Genomic DNA, 17005 nt, shown 5'->3' on the forward strand with positions numbered 1-17005 from the left:
GTTTTTCTTGCCATTAAATTGACTTTCTAAAGATACCATTATTTTCATCATATCTTATAATTTACTATAAAAAAATATATAAAATATGAGGAAAAAATGGAAAAAAACACACTTTTTCTAACTTTGACCCCCAAAATCTGTTACACATCTACAACCACCAAAAAACACCCATGCTAAATAGTTTCTAAATTTTGTCCTGAGTTTAGAAATACCCAATATTTACATGTTCTTTGCGTTTTTCGCAAGTTATAGGGCAATAAGTACAAGTAGCACTTTTCTATTTCCAAACCACTTTTTTTCAAAATTAGCGCTAGTTACATTGGGACACTGATATTTTTCAGGAATCCCTGAATATCCCTTGACATGTATATATATTTTTTTAGAAGACATCCCAAAGTAATGATCTAGGCCCATTTTGGTATATTTCATGCCACTATTTCACCGCCAAATGAGATCAAATAAAGAAAAAATTCACTTTTTCATAATTTTTTTCACAAACTGTAGGTTTCTCACTGAAATTATTTGCAAACAACTTGTGCAATTATGGCATAAATGGTTGTAAACGCTTCTCTGGGATCCCCTTTGTTCATAAATAGCAGACATATATGGCTTTGGCATTGCTTTTTGGTAATTAGAAGGCCGCTAAATGCCACTGCGCACCACACATGTATTATGCCCAGCAGTGAAGGGGTTAATTAGGGAGCATGTAGGGAGCTTCTAGGGTTAATTTTAGCTTTAGTGTAGTGTAGTAGACAACCCTAAGTATTGATCTAGGCCCATCTTGGTATATTTCATGCCACCATGTCACCGCCAAATGCGATCAAATAAAAACAAATGTTAAATTTTTTACAATTTTAGGTTTCTCACTGAAATTATTTACAAACAACTTGTGCAATTATGGCATAAATGGTTGTAAATGCTTCTCTGGGATCCCCTTTGTTCAGAAATAGCAGACATATATGGCTTTTGTGTTGCTTTTTGGTAATTAGAAGGCTGCTAAATGCTGCTGCGCATCACACGTGTATTATGCCCAGCAGTGCAGGGGTTAATTAGATAGCTTGTAGGGAGCTTGCAGGGTTAATTTTAGCTTTAGTGTAGAGATCAGCCTCCCACCTGAGAGATCCCACCCCCTGATCCCTCCCAAACATCTCTCTTCCCTCCCTCACCCCACAATTGTCCCCGCCATCTTAAGTACTGGCAGAAACTCTGCCAGTACTAAAATAAAAGGCTTTTTTTTTTATGAATTTTTTTTTACAAAAAATATCTGTTTAGCTGTGATGGACCCCCCTTAGCCCCTAACCTCTCTGATCCCCCCCAAACAGCTCTATAACACTTGCCCACATCCTATTTGCTGCCATCTTGAGTACTGGCAGCTGTCTGCCAGTACCCAATTTGCCTCCAAAAAATGTTTTTTTTTATTTTTTTGCATGTAATTAAATGTTTTCTGTAGTGTAGCTGCCCCCCCTAATACCCTCCTCCCTCTCCCCCTCCCAGATCCTTTTGAAAATTATTTTCCCCCCTCCCTCTCCCTCTCTCCCATTCATAAATTCATTGGTGGCAGTGGCTGTTACGCGATCCCGTGCACATATGCGCGCGCGCATGCGCGCTCCCTGCAGGCCCCCACACGCTCCCGGCACCCGGCGTGCACATTGCACATTCAGGAACCAGATGGGCCGCCCACCCGCCTCCCTGCAGCTGCTCCCACCCACCAACGATCGGGCCCATCGCTACCGGTGCAGAGAGGGCCACAGAGTGGCTCTCTCTGCATCGGTTTTGGAAAAAAGGTATTGCAGTGATGCCTCAATGTCGAGGCATCACAGCAATACCTTGAAAGCGGCTGGAAGCGATCAGGATCGCTTCCAGCCGCTTTAAACCCTGATGTCGTACAGGGTACGTCGCTGGTCTTTAAAGACCAGGTTGTGTGCGACGTACCCTGTACGACATGTGTTGTTAAGGGGTTAAAGACCCTCTAGATAGGAATTTAGAATCCTTTTATAGAATAGCTTTTTTGCAAGCAGGTTATTTACTTAGGCCAGCCATTTCTATAGCCGATGTGGCTGCTGCTTACACTTGTTGGTTATGTAGTTTATCTGAACAGTGTTTTGAGGATCCTGTTGTGATAATCTTTCAGGTTTACTAAAGAATGCTAATTATGAATTATTTTTGAAGCTGTATTTGACATTATGAAAATTAATGTAAAAAGCATGTCTTTGGTAGTTCTTGCTAGTAGAGCATTATGGCTTAAATCCTGGTCTGCTGATATAGTGTCTAAATCCAGATTATTATCCCTTTCTTTTCAGGGCAAGAAAATGTTTCTTCTGATTTAGATTCTATTTTTTCTACTTTTACTGTTTACATGAGTAAAGGGGCTTTTTCTTTCCTATGGCATGGAGAGTCCACAAATTCATTCCAATTACTAGTTGGAATTCAACTCCTGGCCAACAGGAGGAGGCAAAGAGAACCCCAGCAGAGCTGTTAAGTGTCACTTCCCTTACCCATAACCCCCAGTCATTCTCTTTGCCTCTATCACAGTAGGATGTGTGAAGATGGTGTTTGAAGATATTTAATCCTTGTATTGATACTTTTCCCTGCAAGCAAGGTTTTGGTGCTATGCTATGTCCATGTCAATCTCTTTAGTAAGAGTAATGGTGGTTAGAAGACAGCGAGGTAGTCTTTGCTTAACTTCTAACATCAATGTTACCCCTTTATAGAAAACCATGGTTGGTTACTCTGTTTTTCTTGTCTACAGGTCGAAGTCAGATGTTGGTTCTATCTGTTACACCTAAGACACTGCAGCTGAAGCTCCAGGGTCCCTGTCAGGAGGAAGTCTTTCTGTCACAACAGGGCCTACTGAGAAAGCTGCAAGACTGGTAAGTTACTGATTCCCTTATCCCTCCATGGATTGTGGTCTAAGTGAGGGGGGCTTTACAGATTACGGTGGGGGGACTTTTGCTATTTTTAATACTGTGGGGCAGGAATATCTGTGAACTACAGAGATTGAAAATGAAGCATTAATTTATGACTTCTTCATCATAGGATCTGGTTCATGGATCTGGTGAAGATGTTACCTTTTCCACCTTGGAGTTTTCCTCTGAGGAAGTCAGGGTCCCTTCCTTTTCCCTATTCTGTATTCTATGAAGCTGACGGCTTGGAGTTTGATCGCCTAGTTTTTGGCTAGGCTTAACCTTTGTGAAAAAGGTCTGTGAGGCTATGCTTCAGGTTCGTAAGATGGTTGCTCATAGGATTTACCATATGGTATGGTGTATGTACCTTTATTGTGTGAATCAAAGGGTTCTCTTGGAGCAGGGTAAGGGTACCCAGATTTTTGTCTTTCTTCAGGAGGACCTGGAGAAAGGTTTGTCAGTCAGCACTCTGAGGGGTCAGATTTCTGCACTGTCTATTCTTTTGCTCAAACGTCTGGCAATTCTGCCTGTTGTTCAATCTTTTGTTCAGGCCTTGGTCAGAATCAGGTCTTTGTTTAATATAGTTGTTCCTCCTTGGAGCTTTAATCTTGTTCTTTTAGTTTTGCAGCAGGCTCCGTTTGAGCTGATGCTTTCAGTTGTTGTCTTGGATAGTTTTGTTTCTTCTGTTCACAGAGTCTCTGAGCTTTCAGCTCTGCAGTGTGTTCCCCTTACCTTATTTTTCATGCAGATAAGGTGGTCCTTCGTACTAAGCTGGAATTTCTTCCTAAGGTAGTGCTGGATCGCAATATCAATCAATGTTGTTATTCCTTTTTTGTCCCAATCCTTCTTTTCAGAAGGAATGCCTGTTGCATAACCTGGACGTTGTGCGTGCTGTAAAAATTTTACCTTCAAGCAACTAAAGATTTTCGGCAATCTTCTGCTCTAGTTTTCTCTAGTAGAGTAAGGTTCAGAAGGCCACTTCTTCTCTTTTTCTCTCTGGTTGAAAAGTGTTATCTGGTTAGTTTATAAGACAGCAAGGACATCAGCCTCCTGGGGGAATTATGGCTCTTTCCACTGGAGCTGTCTCTTCTTCTTGGGCTTTCAAAATTGAATCTTCTGTGGGGCAAATCTGCAAGGCGGCCACATGGTCCTCATTGCATTCCTTTCCAAATTTCCAAATTTGATACTTTTGCCTATACTGAGGCTTCTTATGTGAGAAAAGTTTTTCAGGAAGTGGTGCCTTCTGTTTAGGTCTGCCTGTCTTGTTCTCCCTCCCTTTCATTCTGTGTCCTCTAGTTTGGGCATTGTTTCCCACTAGTAATTGGAATGAATGTCTGGACTCTTCATGCCATAGGAAAGAAAACAAAATCTATGCTTACCTGAAATTTCATTTTTTTCCGGGCATCGAGAGTTCACGGCCTGCCCTTATTTGAATTTAAGACGGCAGTTTTTTTGCACAAATCTCCGGAATCTCTATACCCTTGTGTTATCTTCTTTTCCCATTTCCTTCGGCAAAAAAAAACTGAGGGTTATGGGTAATGGAAGTGACACTTAACAGCTCTGCTGGGGTGCTCTTTGCCTCATCCTGCTGGCCAGGAGTTGAATACACACTAGTAATTGGAATGAATTTGTGGACTTTCCATGCCTGGAAAGAAAGAAATTTATCAGGTAAGCATAAATTTAGTTTTTACCTCAGGATAAAAAATCAAAGGGTAAATTTAAGGCCAGAATAAGGAACAGATGAGTGAAGTTTCCTCTGATCAAAAACAAAATACTTCTGGTTCAGTTTGTACACACAGTGCTAATTAGAATAAGCCTAAGCAGGCTAAGAAATCTTCTCCTGCTACCAAAAATGCATGAAGGTGTGGCCCCTGATCCAGAGTTTCTGATAGTGGGCAGGTGAAGCCTCTATTAAGATACTTAGTTTCAGTCTGTCCTAGTTCTATGGCTATTGATCAAGTTTCTTTAAGTACTTCAGATAGAATTCTGAATGGAATTTCTCAGAAGGAAGTTTCTACTATTTCATGTACTAAGGATTATTTTAAAAGCTCAAATTTTGTTCCAGTCTCTATTGAAACTGGGAATAAAATCAGTAATTGTAACAGTTCCTTTGCAGAATCTAAAAAGGGAGTTGTGATCAAGTCCCTTTATTCTTCTAAGAAAGAAGAGCACTTTCAGAACAATATTGTTTCTAAAATTCCTGAAAGCTGTATGGAGGTTTCTAAGAGCACAATGAATCTGTTTTCCTCGGGAGGTGATGTTTCTGATATAGATTCAAATCCTCTATGTAACCTTTAGGGTTAGCCTCTGTTGAAAAGAACGTTTATTTTCTACTTGTAGTCAGACAGGGTCCTAGTAGTGATTTATGTAATATTTCTGAAGGGAACCCTTAGTTTCTTGGCAATGAAGGTAATGTTTCCCTCTTTATTAAAGAACAGCCATTGTCCAGCTTTGATAGTTCATTCTCATTCCATAGCTATTCATCTAGGAAATTAGCTTTTACAGTCCTCGTTTTGTTCATCTAGACCAATGTTTTCTACTTCAGCATGTGTTCAATCAGATATTCAGCTATCTTCTCAGGCACTTGGTAAGGTGCAGGGACCCTTACATAATATTAGTAGTTTTTCCACTATTTCCCTTGCTGTTTTAACCGGTGTATCTGTTGGTACATCTACTCAGACTGATTTTCAAGCTGAGCCTAAGGAAATCATTGATAATCCAACTATGACTTTACAGGATTTGGTACCCAAATCTAGTACAGATGTCCAGTTGCCTTCTATTTACTCTGTCCCTGGGGCTAGGTCGCCTATCCCTAAATGTGTCTTTCCATCTGATTCTCAAGATGGTACAGAAATTGTTTAGTATTTTAAAACCCTTTATGTTATTACTCGTGGACCCCACAACTTGGGTATTAGTTCCCAGGAGCAATGGATCATGGACTCTCACCACCTGTATGAAAGAAAACTTACCTGATAAATTAATTTATTTCATGATGGTGATAGTCAATGAGACCCCACCCTTTGTTTTTGCTGTTTTGTTTCTTTTTAAGCACATCTTTTTACCTGCTCCATTTTTGGCTCTTGTTCCTTTTTCGTACCTCACCTTTGCTTGGCCATGCATTAGAATAAGGTATAGTGAGGTGGGAGGGGTTATATAGAACTCTGTTTGGAAATCTTTGCTTCCTCCTAGTGGTAGGAAAGGTAATTCTCAGGAGTAATGGATTGTGTACTCTCAGCAACGTAAAAGATTAAACTAACAATTTAAATATATTGAACATTATTTATAATTACTATGCAAAGGTCAAAAGCTTACAGAGTGTGTTACTTGTATAAGCTCTGGTGATATTAATGAATAATTATTATTATTATTATTATCGGTTATTCGTAGAGCGCCAACAGATTCCGCAGCGCTAACAGATTCCGCAGCACTAATATTATGCTAATGTAAATACAATCTGAGTTTAGTTTAGAAAATTGCCAAATATGTGTTTCCAATCAGTTGACTAGATACGTGCAAAAAAAAAAAAAAAAAAAAAATATTGAATAATATGCTTTTAAGTTGTTCCTCATAAACAAGCAAATTACTTATTTTATGTTTATGCTCCTTCATATTAACTGCTATCTGTTACCTTTATAACTGAAAACAGCTTGCATATGTCAACACACATTTTCCTATCACAACTCCTTCATAATAACCTGTAAACAATCTTTCAGTCTATTTTATTTTACAGCACTAAAATATTCATCTCACTTTCAGTGCCTCCAATGTAGGAAAGTATAGAAAATTTACATAAACTGAAACAATCTTTTTTTAAATTTAGCATATGAAATCAGAAGAGAGTTTTCTTGTCTAAATAATAATTTAGTAAAATGTTGAAGGTTTAAACAGAAAAAAAATCAGAAAAATGCATTTTTTTTTTATCAGCTCCAAATTATATTTTTAAGATACAGTAAAAAAGCTAATCTGCAATTACTATTTTTTAAAGATAAATGTTCCTTTAACGGCCGGTGAAAAAGTATCACCTGTTATTTTATATTTACCTATAGTGTGTTGGAGGAGCTGCGTTAATCCCGACCTTTCTTTACAGAGCCCAAGGCTGCGCTAATAGGCGTATTAGCGCTTTGGATCCCAGAGTCTGCGCTAAAGGACCTTCTCCTTTAGAGGAGGCTCTAGAATCCACTGTGCTAAGCCTTCTATTTGCCAGCCCTGGGCTCTGTGAAAAATGGTCAGGGTTAGAGCGGCTTCCTAACTAGGGATGGGCGAATGTTTCGCAAAATTCGAAAAACGGCACGTATTTTAACACATTCGTTCGTTCGAATCGAATTTTGAATGTTTACATAACATTCTAACATTCGATTTTCAAATGTTCGGTTTCGAATTTTACAATTAAATTCGAAAATATTCTTTTCGAAAAATTCGAATTTAGATTGTAATAGTATTTCTAATGCTTTTTCTTTAAATGTAATATTCGAATTATGCAATATTCGAATTCAAAAAATTCAAATTTAGATTGTAATAGTATATCTAATGCTTTTTTCTTTAAATGTAATATTCGAATTATGCAATACGTGTATTCGAATTTGAAAAATTCGAATTTAGATTGTAATAGTATTTCTAATGCTTTTTCTTTAAATGTAATATTCGAATTATGCAATATTCGAATTCGAAAAATTTGAATTTAGATTGTAATAGTATTTCTAATGCTTTTTCTTTAAATGTAATATTCGAATTATGCAATACGTGCATTCGAATTTGAAAAATTCGAATTTAGATTGTAATAGTATTTCTAATGCTTTTTCTTTAAATGTAATATTCGAATTATGCAATATTCTAATTCGAAAAATTTGAATTTATATTCGAATTCGAAAAATTCGAATTTATATGTTTGTAATAGTATTTCTAATGCTTTCTTTAAATGTAATATTCGAATTATGCAATATTCAATATGGAAACATTCGAAATGATATATTTGTATCTATTATATATCAATTTACTAGATTCCCGCCCTACCACATGAACTATTGAACTTCTGAATAGTATTTGTTAAATAGAATGTTAAATTTGAAATTTCGAATGTGGACATTCGATATAATTATAAACATTCGAATTCGAAAGGGACATTCGAAAACTGTAAATAACATTCGATTTTCGAATTTTTAAGAATATTCGTTCTTATCGACATTCGGATTTAGAATTTGATTTCGGTAATAACATTTGTTCTACATTCGAAATTCGAAAATTTACACATTCGCCCATCCCTATTCCTAACATGCCATTGGTAAGCATTTTACTTTTTAAACTGTATACTAACAAATTTCATTAGTATATATTAATATTCTTTAAAGTAGTTTGTTCATTCATTCAGAGATACGTTTCATTTGCACTATACATATTTTCCTTACCAATATGCATTCATAAAAAAACTAATGATCATGTCTACTTTATACAATTCCAGCCGATGCCTCACATTGTGCATGTTGTTATAATTCTTGTGTACAGCTGCTTACCCATGAAAACCCATTTCATGAAGCTGCCAACTCATAGTTATTGTGCTGATGATACTTCCAGAAGCAGTTTGGAACTCTTTAGTAAGTGATGCAACAGATGATAGGCGATTTTTACATGTGGCACAATTTAGCACTTAACAAGTGCTCCAGCTCTGTAAGTTTGCATAATCTTCCAGTTCATGGATGGGTTGTTGTTGATCCTAAATGCTTCCACTTCACAATAATAATGATTAAAGGGACAGTTCACCCAAAAACTTTCTCCCCTTTAAATTATTCCCAATGATCCTTTTTACCTGCTAGAGTGTATTACATTTGTTGCAAGTAGCTCCTTTACTCATATTTCAGCATTTGAAATAGCTGATTTAGCTTGTGGTTTCCCAACCTATACTGAAAGTTTTGATACTGGCCTATATGCTATCGACAAGCCTAAGTAAACACAGCCAGCAGAAGAGATTACACCCTCAGTGGGGGCATGATAGTTAAGTAATAAAATGATAATATTCCATTGTTCTCTCTATGTATTGAGCTTTGGTGTTCCAGACAAATATAAGATAATGAATCAAGTCTGTGTACATAAAAGTGATAACATAATGAGATCTGAAATTACCTGAAGCTCAACCCATTGTAATAGGCTGTGGTTTCAAAGCACAAAACCAGCTACTTCAGATACACAAATAAACCCGAAAATGCAATTTCTCAAATATTTTATACTTTGCAGTTGGTATAACAAGTCATTTAAAATACATTTATGGAAAAACAATTTTACGGTGTACTGTCCCTTTAATGTGGATTGGGGCAGATATACTAGGGCAAAAATTGACTTTACTGGTAAAGAAAGGATCCTATGAGCTCTTCAGAAGAGCCCATTATACTTTCAATGTTTGTCTTTGGAAATTGTATGGGTGCAGAATTGTATGCACCTGCTATCAATGGGTGTGGCTGGACTCAATAATAATTATTCTTAATCACATACTTATGGTCATATAAGTGGATATGTAGCTTAGTTATCCTTCAGTAAGGTGTATTTAAAAACCTGATAATTTTAAAATCTACAATCTTAATTACATAGAATCCAGATAAAATAATGAAAGTATTGATAAAGTACAATAGAATACACAATATATAGCATTTTATGCCCTGAGCCTTTTGTGGAGGCAGTGTCTAAAATAAAATATGAATCTTTGGTAAAGTGGTTTAAAAACTTGAGTAAGATTTGTTTCAACCTTATATTATGATTATACTATATAGCTAGTATCATTTAAAAAATAATTGTAATAAAAGTTGTTTTAGTTTAGACACTGCCTCCTCAGTAGTCTAAGGGCATAGGGTGATGTACAGTGTATTGTATTTTCTATATTACATTAATACACAGTGCCTGATAGTATAAAGTTGGAAATAGGAGCATATGCATCACAACCTAAGTAGTGCCTCTGAGTGTTGACTTGTTACTATCAAAAAAGGAAAGTATAGTTTATTACAAATAAATAAACATTTTATATTCAAATCTCAATGTGTTTACTGTCCTTTTAACATAAAATACTGCCCAAAGGGAACATTTTAAGTGCCCCTGTCTGCAACCATTATTTCTGTCCCTTGGCACTTCAATCCTCATGTTGTGCTCTAGTCATGTGCACACTGCCTATCTAGATAACTCTTCAACAAAGAATAACATGAGAGAGAAGCAAACTTGATAACAGAAGTCATTTGGAAACTTTTTTTTTTAAATCGTATTCTCTATCTGAATCATGAAAGAAAAAATGTGGGTTTCATGTCCCTTTAATTAAAGTTTATCATTTGTATTGGTTTTATTTATTTTTACAGTTGTATGGAGCACTGTGGGGTACATTTATCTTCAATAATATATAGGACATATCCTGTTGCTGAACACCCTCCCATATATTATATAACAAAAAACAGACAGCACTACAAATAAGTATCCAATAGTATATTTATTTGTGCTTAAAATACAATAAAAAAACATGTAAAATGAAAACTGAAGTTACTATACTCTATGGGCTGCAAATATACAAAGCAAAAATGACAGTCTAAAACAAGACAAAAGTATGTATATATATATATATATATATATATATATATATATATATATATATATATATATATATATATATATATACACAGCATATATGTGTGTGTATGTGTATATATACAGTGTATATATATATATATATATATATATATATGCATTAATATAGTTAGATACTCATTTGATATTTTTTAATGTTTGTTTTATTTTAACATTTTTGCATAGTTCACAAAGGATGAGGAACTAGAAGACAATTTCTTGGATTGTACAGTGGCAGATTTGTTGCGATTTGATGATTACAACAATGATGGCTTCCTAACACTTCCTGAGTTCTACACTGCATTCCGTAAGTTACAGCTTTAAATTGTATTTAAAATACTATAATTGACTGCAAAGTGGCATTTTTCAAATACATATATAGATATATAGAAACAAAGGTTTGTAGAGTTTATCTGACAAGAGTTTATCTGACAAGAGCAACAAATTAAAAAAAATAATATTATTTCTGTTATAATAAGACATTGAAATCATTTCTAGAAGGAAGTTGACGTTTGCTTTCATAACTTGGCCTTCATTCTACATTGAGTTGTATATTAGCATCATGTTTAACAATACTACTAAATACATAGCATATTTTTATTGCGATTATAGAAAAATTGTGTGGTTCTTTGTGGATGGCGGTTATAAATGTATATTAAATTGCGTTGATTGTATATCAATATTTTGTACAATAATTTTGACTGAGTTTAAAATACAATTTTAAATCTTCCAGTATTATTGCTATTTAAAACCAACTCAAACTTATATTTGTGAAGCTAAAAAGTTATTTTGTAATCTGTATACTCTGGTGATTGAACTAATAGTAATGATATAATTGTAAAATAGAAATAGTGAAATAAGTTATAACTGCTGAAAGAAAACATGCAAATGCTTTAAGCAAACTTAGCAATAAAATAATCAAATCTTCAATTTTATGTTTCTGATGCTCTTTGTTCTCAAATGTCATCGAATTTAAGTTCTATCCCCTTTAAATGGATAGTTAACCCCTTAAGATTTGTATATAAAATGTTTAGGTATGCATAGCTTAAGATCTTTGAAATATACATTCATTATTTATTTTTCCCCTTTTCATGTAATTTCGTGTAAATTTAATATTTTTAATTCCCAAAGCTTTGAGAGCTAACACTGCTACATATTGTTATCTGAATGGCTTTATCAGTCAACAAAAGCAAAATATTGTATTTTATACTAACACAATGATCATGGCTAGCCTTATTGTCTACAGACTCAATTCCAGATTGGTTCCTTCAAGTTAGGCAAGTGGTGGGTGGAGTTCTGCTGCTAAAAAACTATTGCAGCAAACCAGATGTTAATTGGTTTTAAAAATGTTTAATCTTGGCTGATGTTAATCAATGTATTTTAATTACTTGGCATTTGTGATCTATTTACATTTTTTATGAGTTGATAAGGAAGCAAAGGTCAAATATGGTATAATAGGTTATAAACATTAAAACAATACTTGAAATTAAATATTTGAATTTGATATAACTATTGATAAGGTGCAAATGTTTATAAAAAAAGAGTGAGTCAACTGGGAAATAAAAAAATTAATAGCTTTTCTATGGCTAATAACTACTCTAGGGGCTCCATGCTCTAACCGGCAGGCGGACAGCTTCTCAACTCACAAAGTTGTCCGTCCGCCTTCGCTACACATGGGCAGCGTTGTTGATCTGCTTGCCCGTATGTATCATTACACACTCATTGGAGTGTGTAATGCCCGCCCCTTCATTCGCACGACCAATCACGCGACTGAATGGTCTGTCAATCACCGAGAGCGAGCAAGCTCTCTGTGATTTTCTCTCGCCACCTCAGAGGTAGTGCAAGGTGTAAGAAGCAGCGGTCTAATGACCACTGCTTCTTACATTGCATAAATATGAAAAAAGAGAAAGAGAACAGCACTCCTGAGATAGAACAAAAGCTAGAATAACTTCCATGCCTGTTCATTTATATTGCAACTCAGGGTGCAGGTTCTTTTAGCACACTATGCCCCTTCACAGAGAAAAAATATCCTGTAGCATATCAGTCTGATGCTGCCCAATGAAAGTCCAGCGCCGAAATACCAGGCAATTCTTCTCTGAACAAGAGAAACAACAACCCCAGACGATCGTTTCGGCCTTCTGTGGGCCTCATCAGTGAGGTGCAGTTGTATCTCTCTAAGGGCATGTGTGCATGAGCTCCACGTCTGGCTTACCCATTACTCTTAGGGAGACCCAAGAGTAATTTACATAAATATCAAAAGAGAGAGAACAGCACTCCTGAGATAGAACAAAAGCTAGAATAACTTCCATGCCTGTTCATTTATATTTGCAACTCAGGGTGTAGGTTCTTTTAGCACACTATGCCCCTTCACAGAGAAAAAATATCCAGTAGCATATCAGTCTTACATTGCAGGAAGCTCTGCAAGGGCTCCGGAGCCGCTTTCGCTGCTTTGTACATGGAGCCCTAGGTGTGGCCTTTTTTTAGTCAAAAATGGGCCTTTCATGAAGAAGAACTTTCATGAAATATAACAGCCCAGTCCTAAAATATCAGGCAATCCCTGTCTCAATAAGAAACATGGCTGTCTAGTCAAATGTTTCAGACTTCTGTGAGTTTGCAAGTGAGGTTCAACCTCTAGGCAAAGGTTTGTTACAAATAAAACATACACTATATAGAGTATTACTAAATAATATGATAAAAAAATCTCAAAGAAGAGCTACACGGCAGTTTGCATTATGTTAGGAAAGGTGTGTTACATGTTAAAACTGGATGTCTATTCTATCCAGAACAGTTTGCTAGCAGAAAGAAAGGACAAGATGTTAAATAATATTAGATGTAAAAAGAAAATGTAATTGTTATGACTTTTTGAAGCAAAAATATGAATGTTATCTGTTTGCTAAATAAGAAAAATCTTGGAAAATCAAAGCTTAAAAAAGTTTATTAGCTTTTAAGAAGGTTTTATCTATTCCAGGCAACTGTTTAAAACTCTAATAAGATATTATTATGCATAAAAGAAGAATCATATTATTAGAAAAAACATCTTTCTGTTACAATCTAAGTATCTGATCAGACCTCAGATTGAATTAAAAATATATAACATAGTACATTATAAATCTATAAAACTAAATAGAAGAGCAATATTATTAAAACTAGAATGAATGGCTTACGATATGATGGGAAGTTTTATTTTGTTTCATATAGAAAATGTGCACTTGCAAGTGAGCATACATATAAATAAAAAAAAACTGAATTCAACATTTTGGGTCCTTATTAATATTATTATTTTGTTGTTATTAACAGACAATCAGAAATGTTTTATTTAGCATACCTGTAGTTTTTAATTTAAATTGCTTTAGTCTTTGCATTTTATTATTTTATATGTATGTTGCAAAACAAATCTTTCTTATCTTCTAATGTTTTAAACCTCATTCACTGTATTAGAGTAATATTAACATAGAACTTAATTATATCAAAAATTATTTTCTTATAAGCAAATTTATAGTGTTAAACAGAAAGCCACATATACAAAATACAACAGTAAAAATAAAACTGTTACATGATTTTTAATAATATTGTTTTTATTATTTTTTTATATATATAAAAAACTGATGGCATAGGTAAAAAAAAGACAGTAGTACATTTTCATTTAAATAAATCTTGTATTTCTTTAATCATTTTACGTATATACTACTGTGTTCCGAATAATGGTACAGGACATTCTTCTGATGATAACAGCTATTTCTCTCATTATGAACTTTCCTCAATACACTCTTCATGACAAAAATAATGACATGTTAGATGTCTGAGACATAAAGTACACATCTATAAAGTTGTTTTTTTAAAGGAGAAAATAAGAAAAATCAAGAAACCTGTCTAAAGGCATCTTCAATGTGGGTTGTCTCAACTATTTAAATGTATGCAATACAGTTACTTTTTAAACTGGTCGTAAAAAAATGTACATCTATATTTTTATTTTAAAACAAGAAGAAACCTAATAACTCTCCATATCTAGATATGAATGTTTGTGGTTTAAAAAAACAAAAAACAAAACAATAATCAACAAAACACGAATTGGTGTAAACTTTGTAATCTATATTAATTGTTTAAGTAAACTTGATACCACCAAATAACACAAACACAGTCCAAGCTGCCAATAAACTTGCTAAACAAGACTAACATCCTATGCATAAGATGGCTCTTAAGAATTTAAATAGCAGCCAAAATTGTTCTCATCCCAAACCTAACCTAAAGAGGTAACCATAATAACAAAAACAACATATTACATAATATAACTACCTGAAAATTAGGTCAAGAAGTAAAAAATATATTCTCTGCAATTATTCCTCTAAGTGAAATCTGGCTACCTATTTAATTTTGTCAAGCTCATTCCAAACCCCCTATTGAACATGGTGTAGGTGCCGCTGGACAAGTTCCCAGCCAAGGAAAGTGTCTGCTCACATTCTGTACCTGCAAGGCAAAATCTGCTGCCAGGATTTTACTTTGCACAAGCAACTGCTTGTACAGCCCTGTTCCTTACTCTTGTGCAACTAATTGACCAAGAGCAGGGCTTGTAAATAATCCTTGACAAATAAATCCCCTGAAGTGGTGGAGAGTATAGGAAGCACCTTTATAACTTGGAGTTGCAGGTTCTCATGATCAAACCTACACCACAAGGGCTCTCGCGCTTGGTTTTGATAAATGTGAACCCTTAAACAAAGTAATTTACAAAAATAGTTTTTTGCTTCACTTGTTATCATTTGGTCTACTTCAAAACCATAAATGTTTGCTACTAATGTTGTCTATATTCTGTAAAGACTGTCAAAGCACTTAATAGTAAGATGCTGAGCAATAGGTATAGGATACTGATTAAATTTCTCTGCAAGAAATGAAAAAGCTTGGTCTGACAATATTGCTGTAGAACTAATTGAAGCTAGCAGCACATCATTTTCAGAAAGCAATTCTGTATTGCATGTAGGTGTTAATTTTGGTTTAATACATTTCTTCATAACAAAAGCACATCTGCTTATGTAAACTGCTAGACATTGAGTCTCTCAATATATTACATCAGTTTAGATAATATGTTTTATATGCAAAACAACTTTGTTTAGGTGCAATGTCACCTAATCAAAATACTTAATTTCTCACTTCAGGCATTCTAGTTCAAACTATGATGCTCTCAAGCATTATTGTAATGGTGGTATCAGTTAGAACAAACCATCATAAGTGTTAGATATTGACATTTTATGCACCATAGCATGCCCTTGGCTATTTTTTGTCTCTGCATGTGGTTTTCTTTCAAGTTGTTGCAGCTATCAGAACAAAGTAGGAAATAATTTATTAGCTTACCGGCATCGATTTTCTTTTTTCTTCTCTGAACAATTCTGTATTCAAACATCAAAATAAAAGTTACATCTATAAAATTGAGACAGTGTTGCTAACAGAGCGCTAAATACACCTCATGGGATAGCATAATTTGGATCAAATTATTGTAGACCTTTTAGAAAAGTTTTTGCTTTTACTTGCAGATTACTTTAATTATATATTGCTTTTTAAACATTGTACTTTATTATAGAATGCAAAATTTACTCTGCTAATAAGCTAAACCTAGTGAATGCCTTTTATAAGGAACATCTACATTTTTTGATTGTATTGTTTTTTTGTATGCTGTTGCTGTAAATTAGGTTTTTATTAATGTGTTTTTTTCTCTGTTTTATTATCTATTTAGTCACAACACTATGTAAAATATAAAAAAGAAATAAAGTAGCCACATTTAATGTGATGCTCTTTAACATTGACCTGCATTCTAGTCTGTCAGATTTTCTAAATGTAAAGCTTTACTTACAGCTAGATTACGAGTTATGCGCGCTATAGGGAAATTAACGAATGCAACAAATTGCGTTATTTAACCCCCTATAGTGCAGCCATTACAAGTTTTCAAACAGCCAGCTTGTGCGTGCAATATGGCTGCGTTGAGCTCCATGACGCACACAATACAAGCGCTGTTTTGACGTGCTTGTGCACGCTTTCCCCATAGACATCAATGGGGAGAGCAGGTTAGAAAAAACCTAACAACAGAGAAAGAGGGCCCAATGGCACCACTGGTTGTGAACAGGGAATATAGTTATTGATACCAATATATAATAATACTAGGGGGAAGGAGGTAAATCCTCTATTCCACCCTTATGTCTAAAGTATCATTGTAAGGTGCTGCGTACTAGTGAACTTTAAACAAAAAATTTGGGGATTGAATCTCCAAAAAAATGTACACTTGGATAGCACTCTTATTCCCTACTGTGGAATGGTTTGACTGAGTTACAAGATGGCGGATCAGTGAATTAAATTAAAACATAGCTTTTATTGGACTTTATATTAAAATTAATGGAAAAGGACAAAACGTTTAAAAACCCAGGAATGAATCAACTTGGATAGGAATTAAGCGGAGCTTAAAGTTAACCAGATTGATAACTGCTACAATATAAATAGCAAATATAGATGATTAATCTTGAGACTTAGAT

At 34.7% G+C, this 17005-nt stretch overlaps 1 protein-coding gene across 1 annotated transcript in view; it reads left to right on the forward strand.

Moving 5' to 3' along the window:
* The window catches only part of LOC128664462 (follistatin-related protein 4-like), a 1075469-nt gene that overhangs the window by 547412 nt on the left and 511052 nt on the right, over positions 1-17005 (forward strand). Inside the window, exon 5 of the mRNA XM_053719289.1 lies at positions 10680-10800. Coding sequence (XP_053575264.1) covers positions 10680-10800 — 121 coding nt within the window. The remainder of the gene's footprint in view (positions 1-10679; positions 10801-17005) is intronic.

This window comes from Bombina bombina, chromosome 6, assembly GCF_027579735.1.
Source record: "Bombina bombina isolate aBomBom1 chromosome 6, aBomBom1.pri, whole genome shotgun sequence".
Lineage (NCBI taxonomy): Eukaryota > Metazoa > Chordata > Amphibia > Anura > Bombinatoridae > Bombina > Bombina bombina.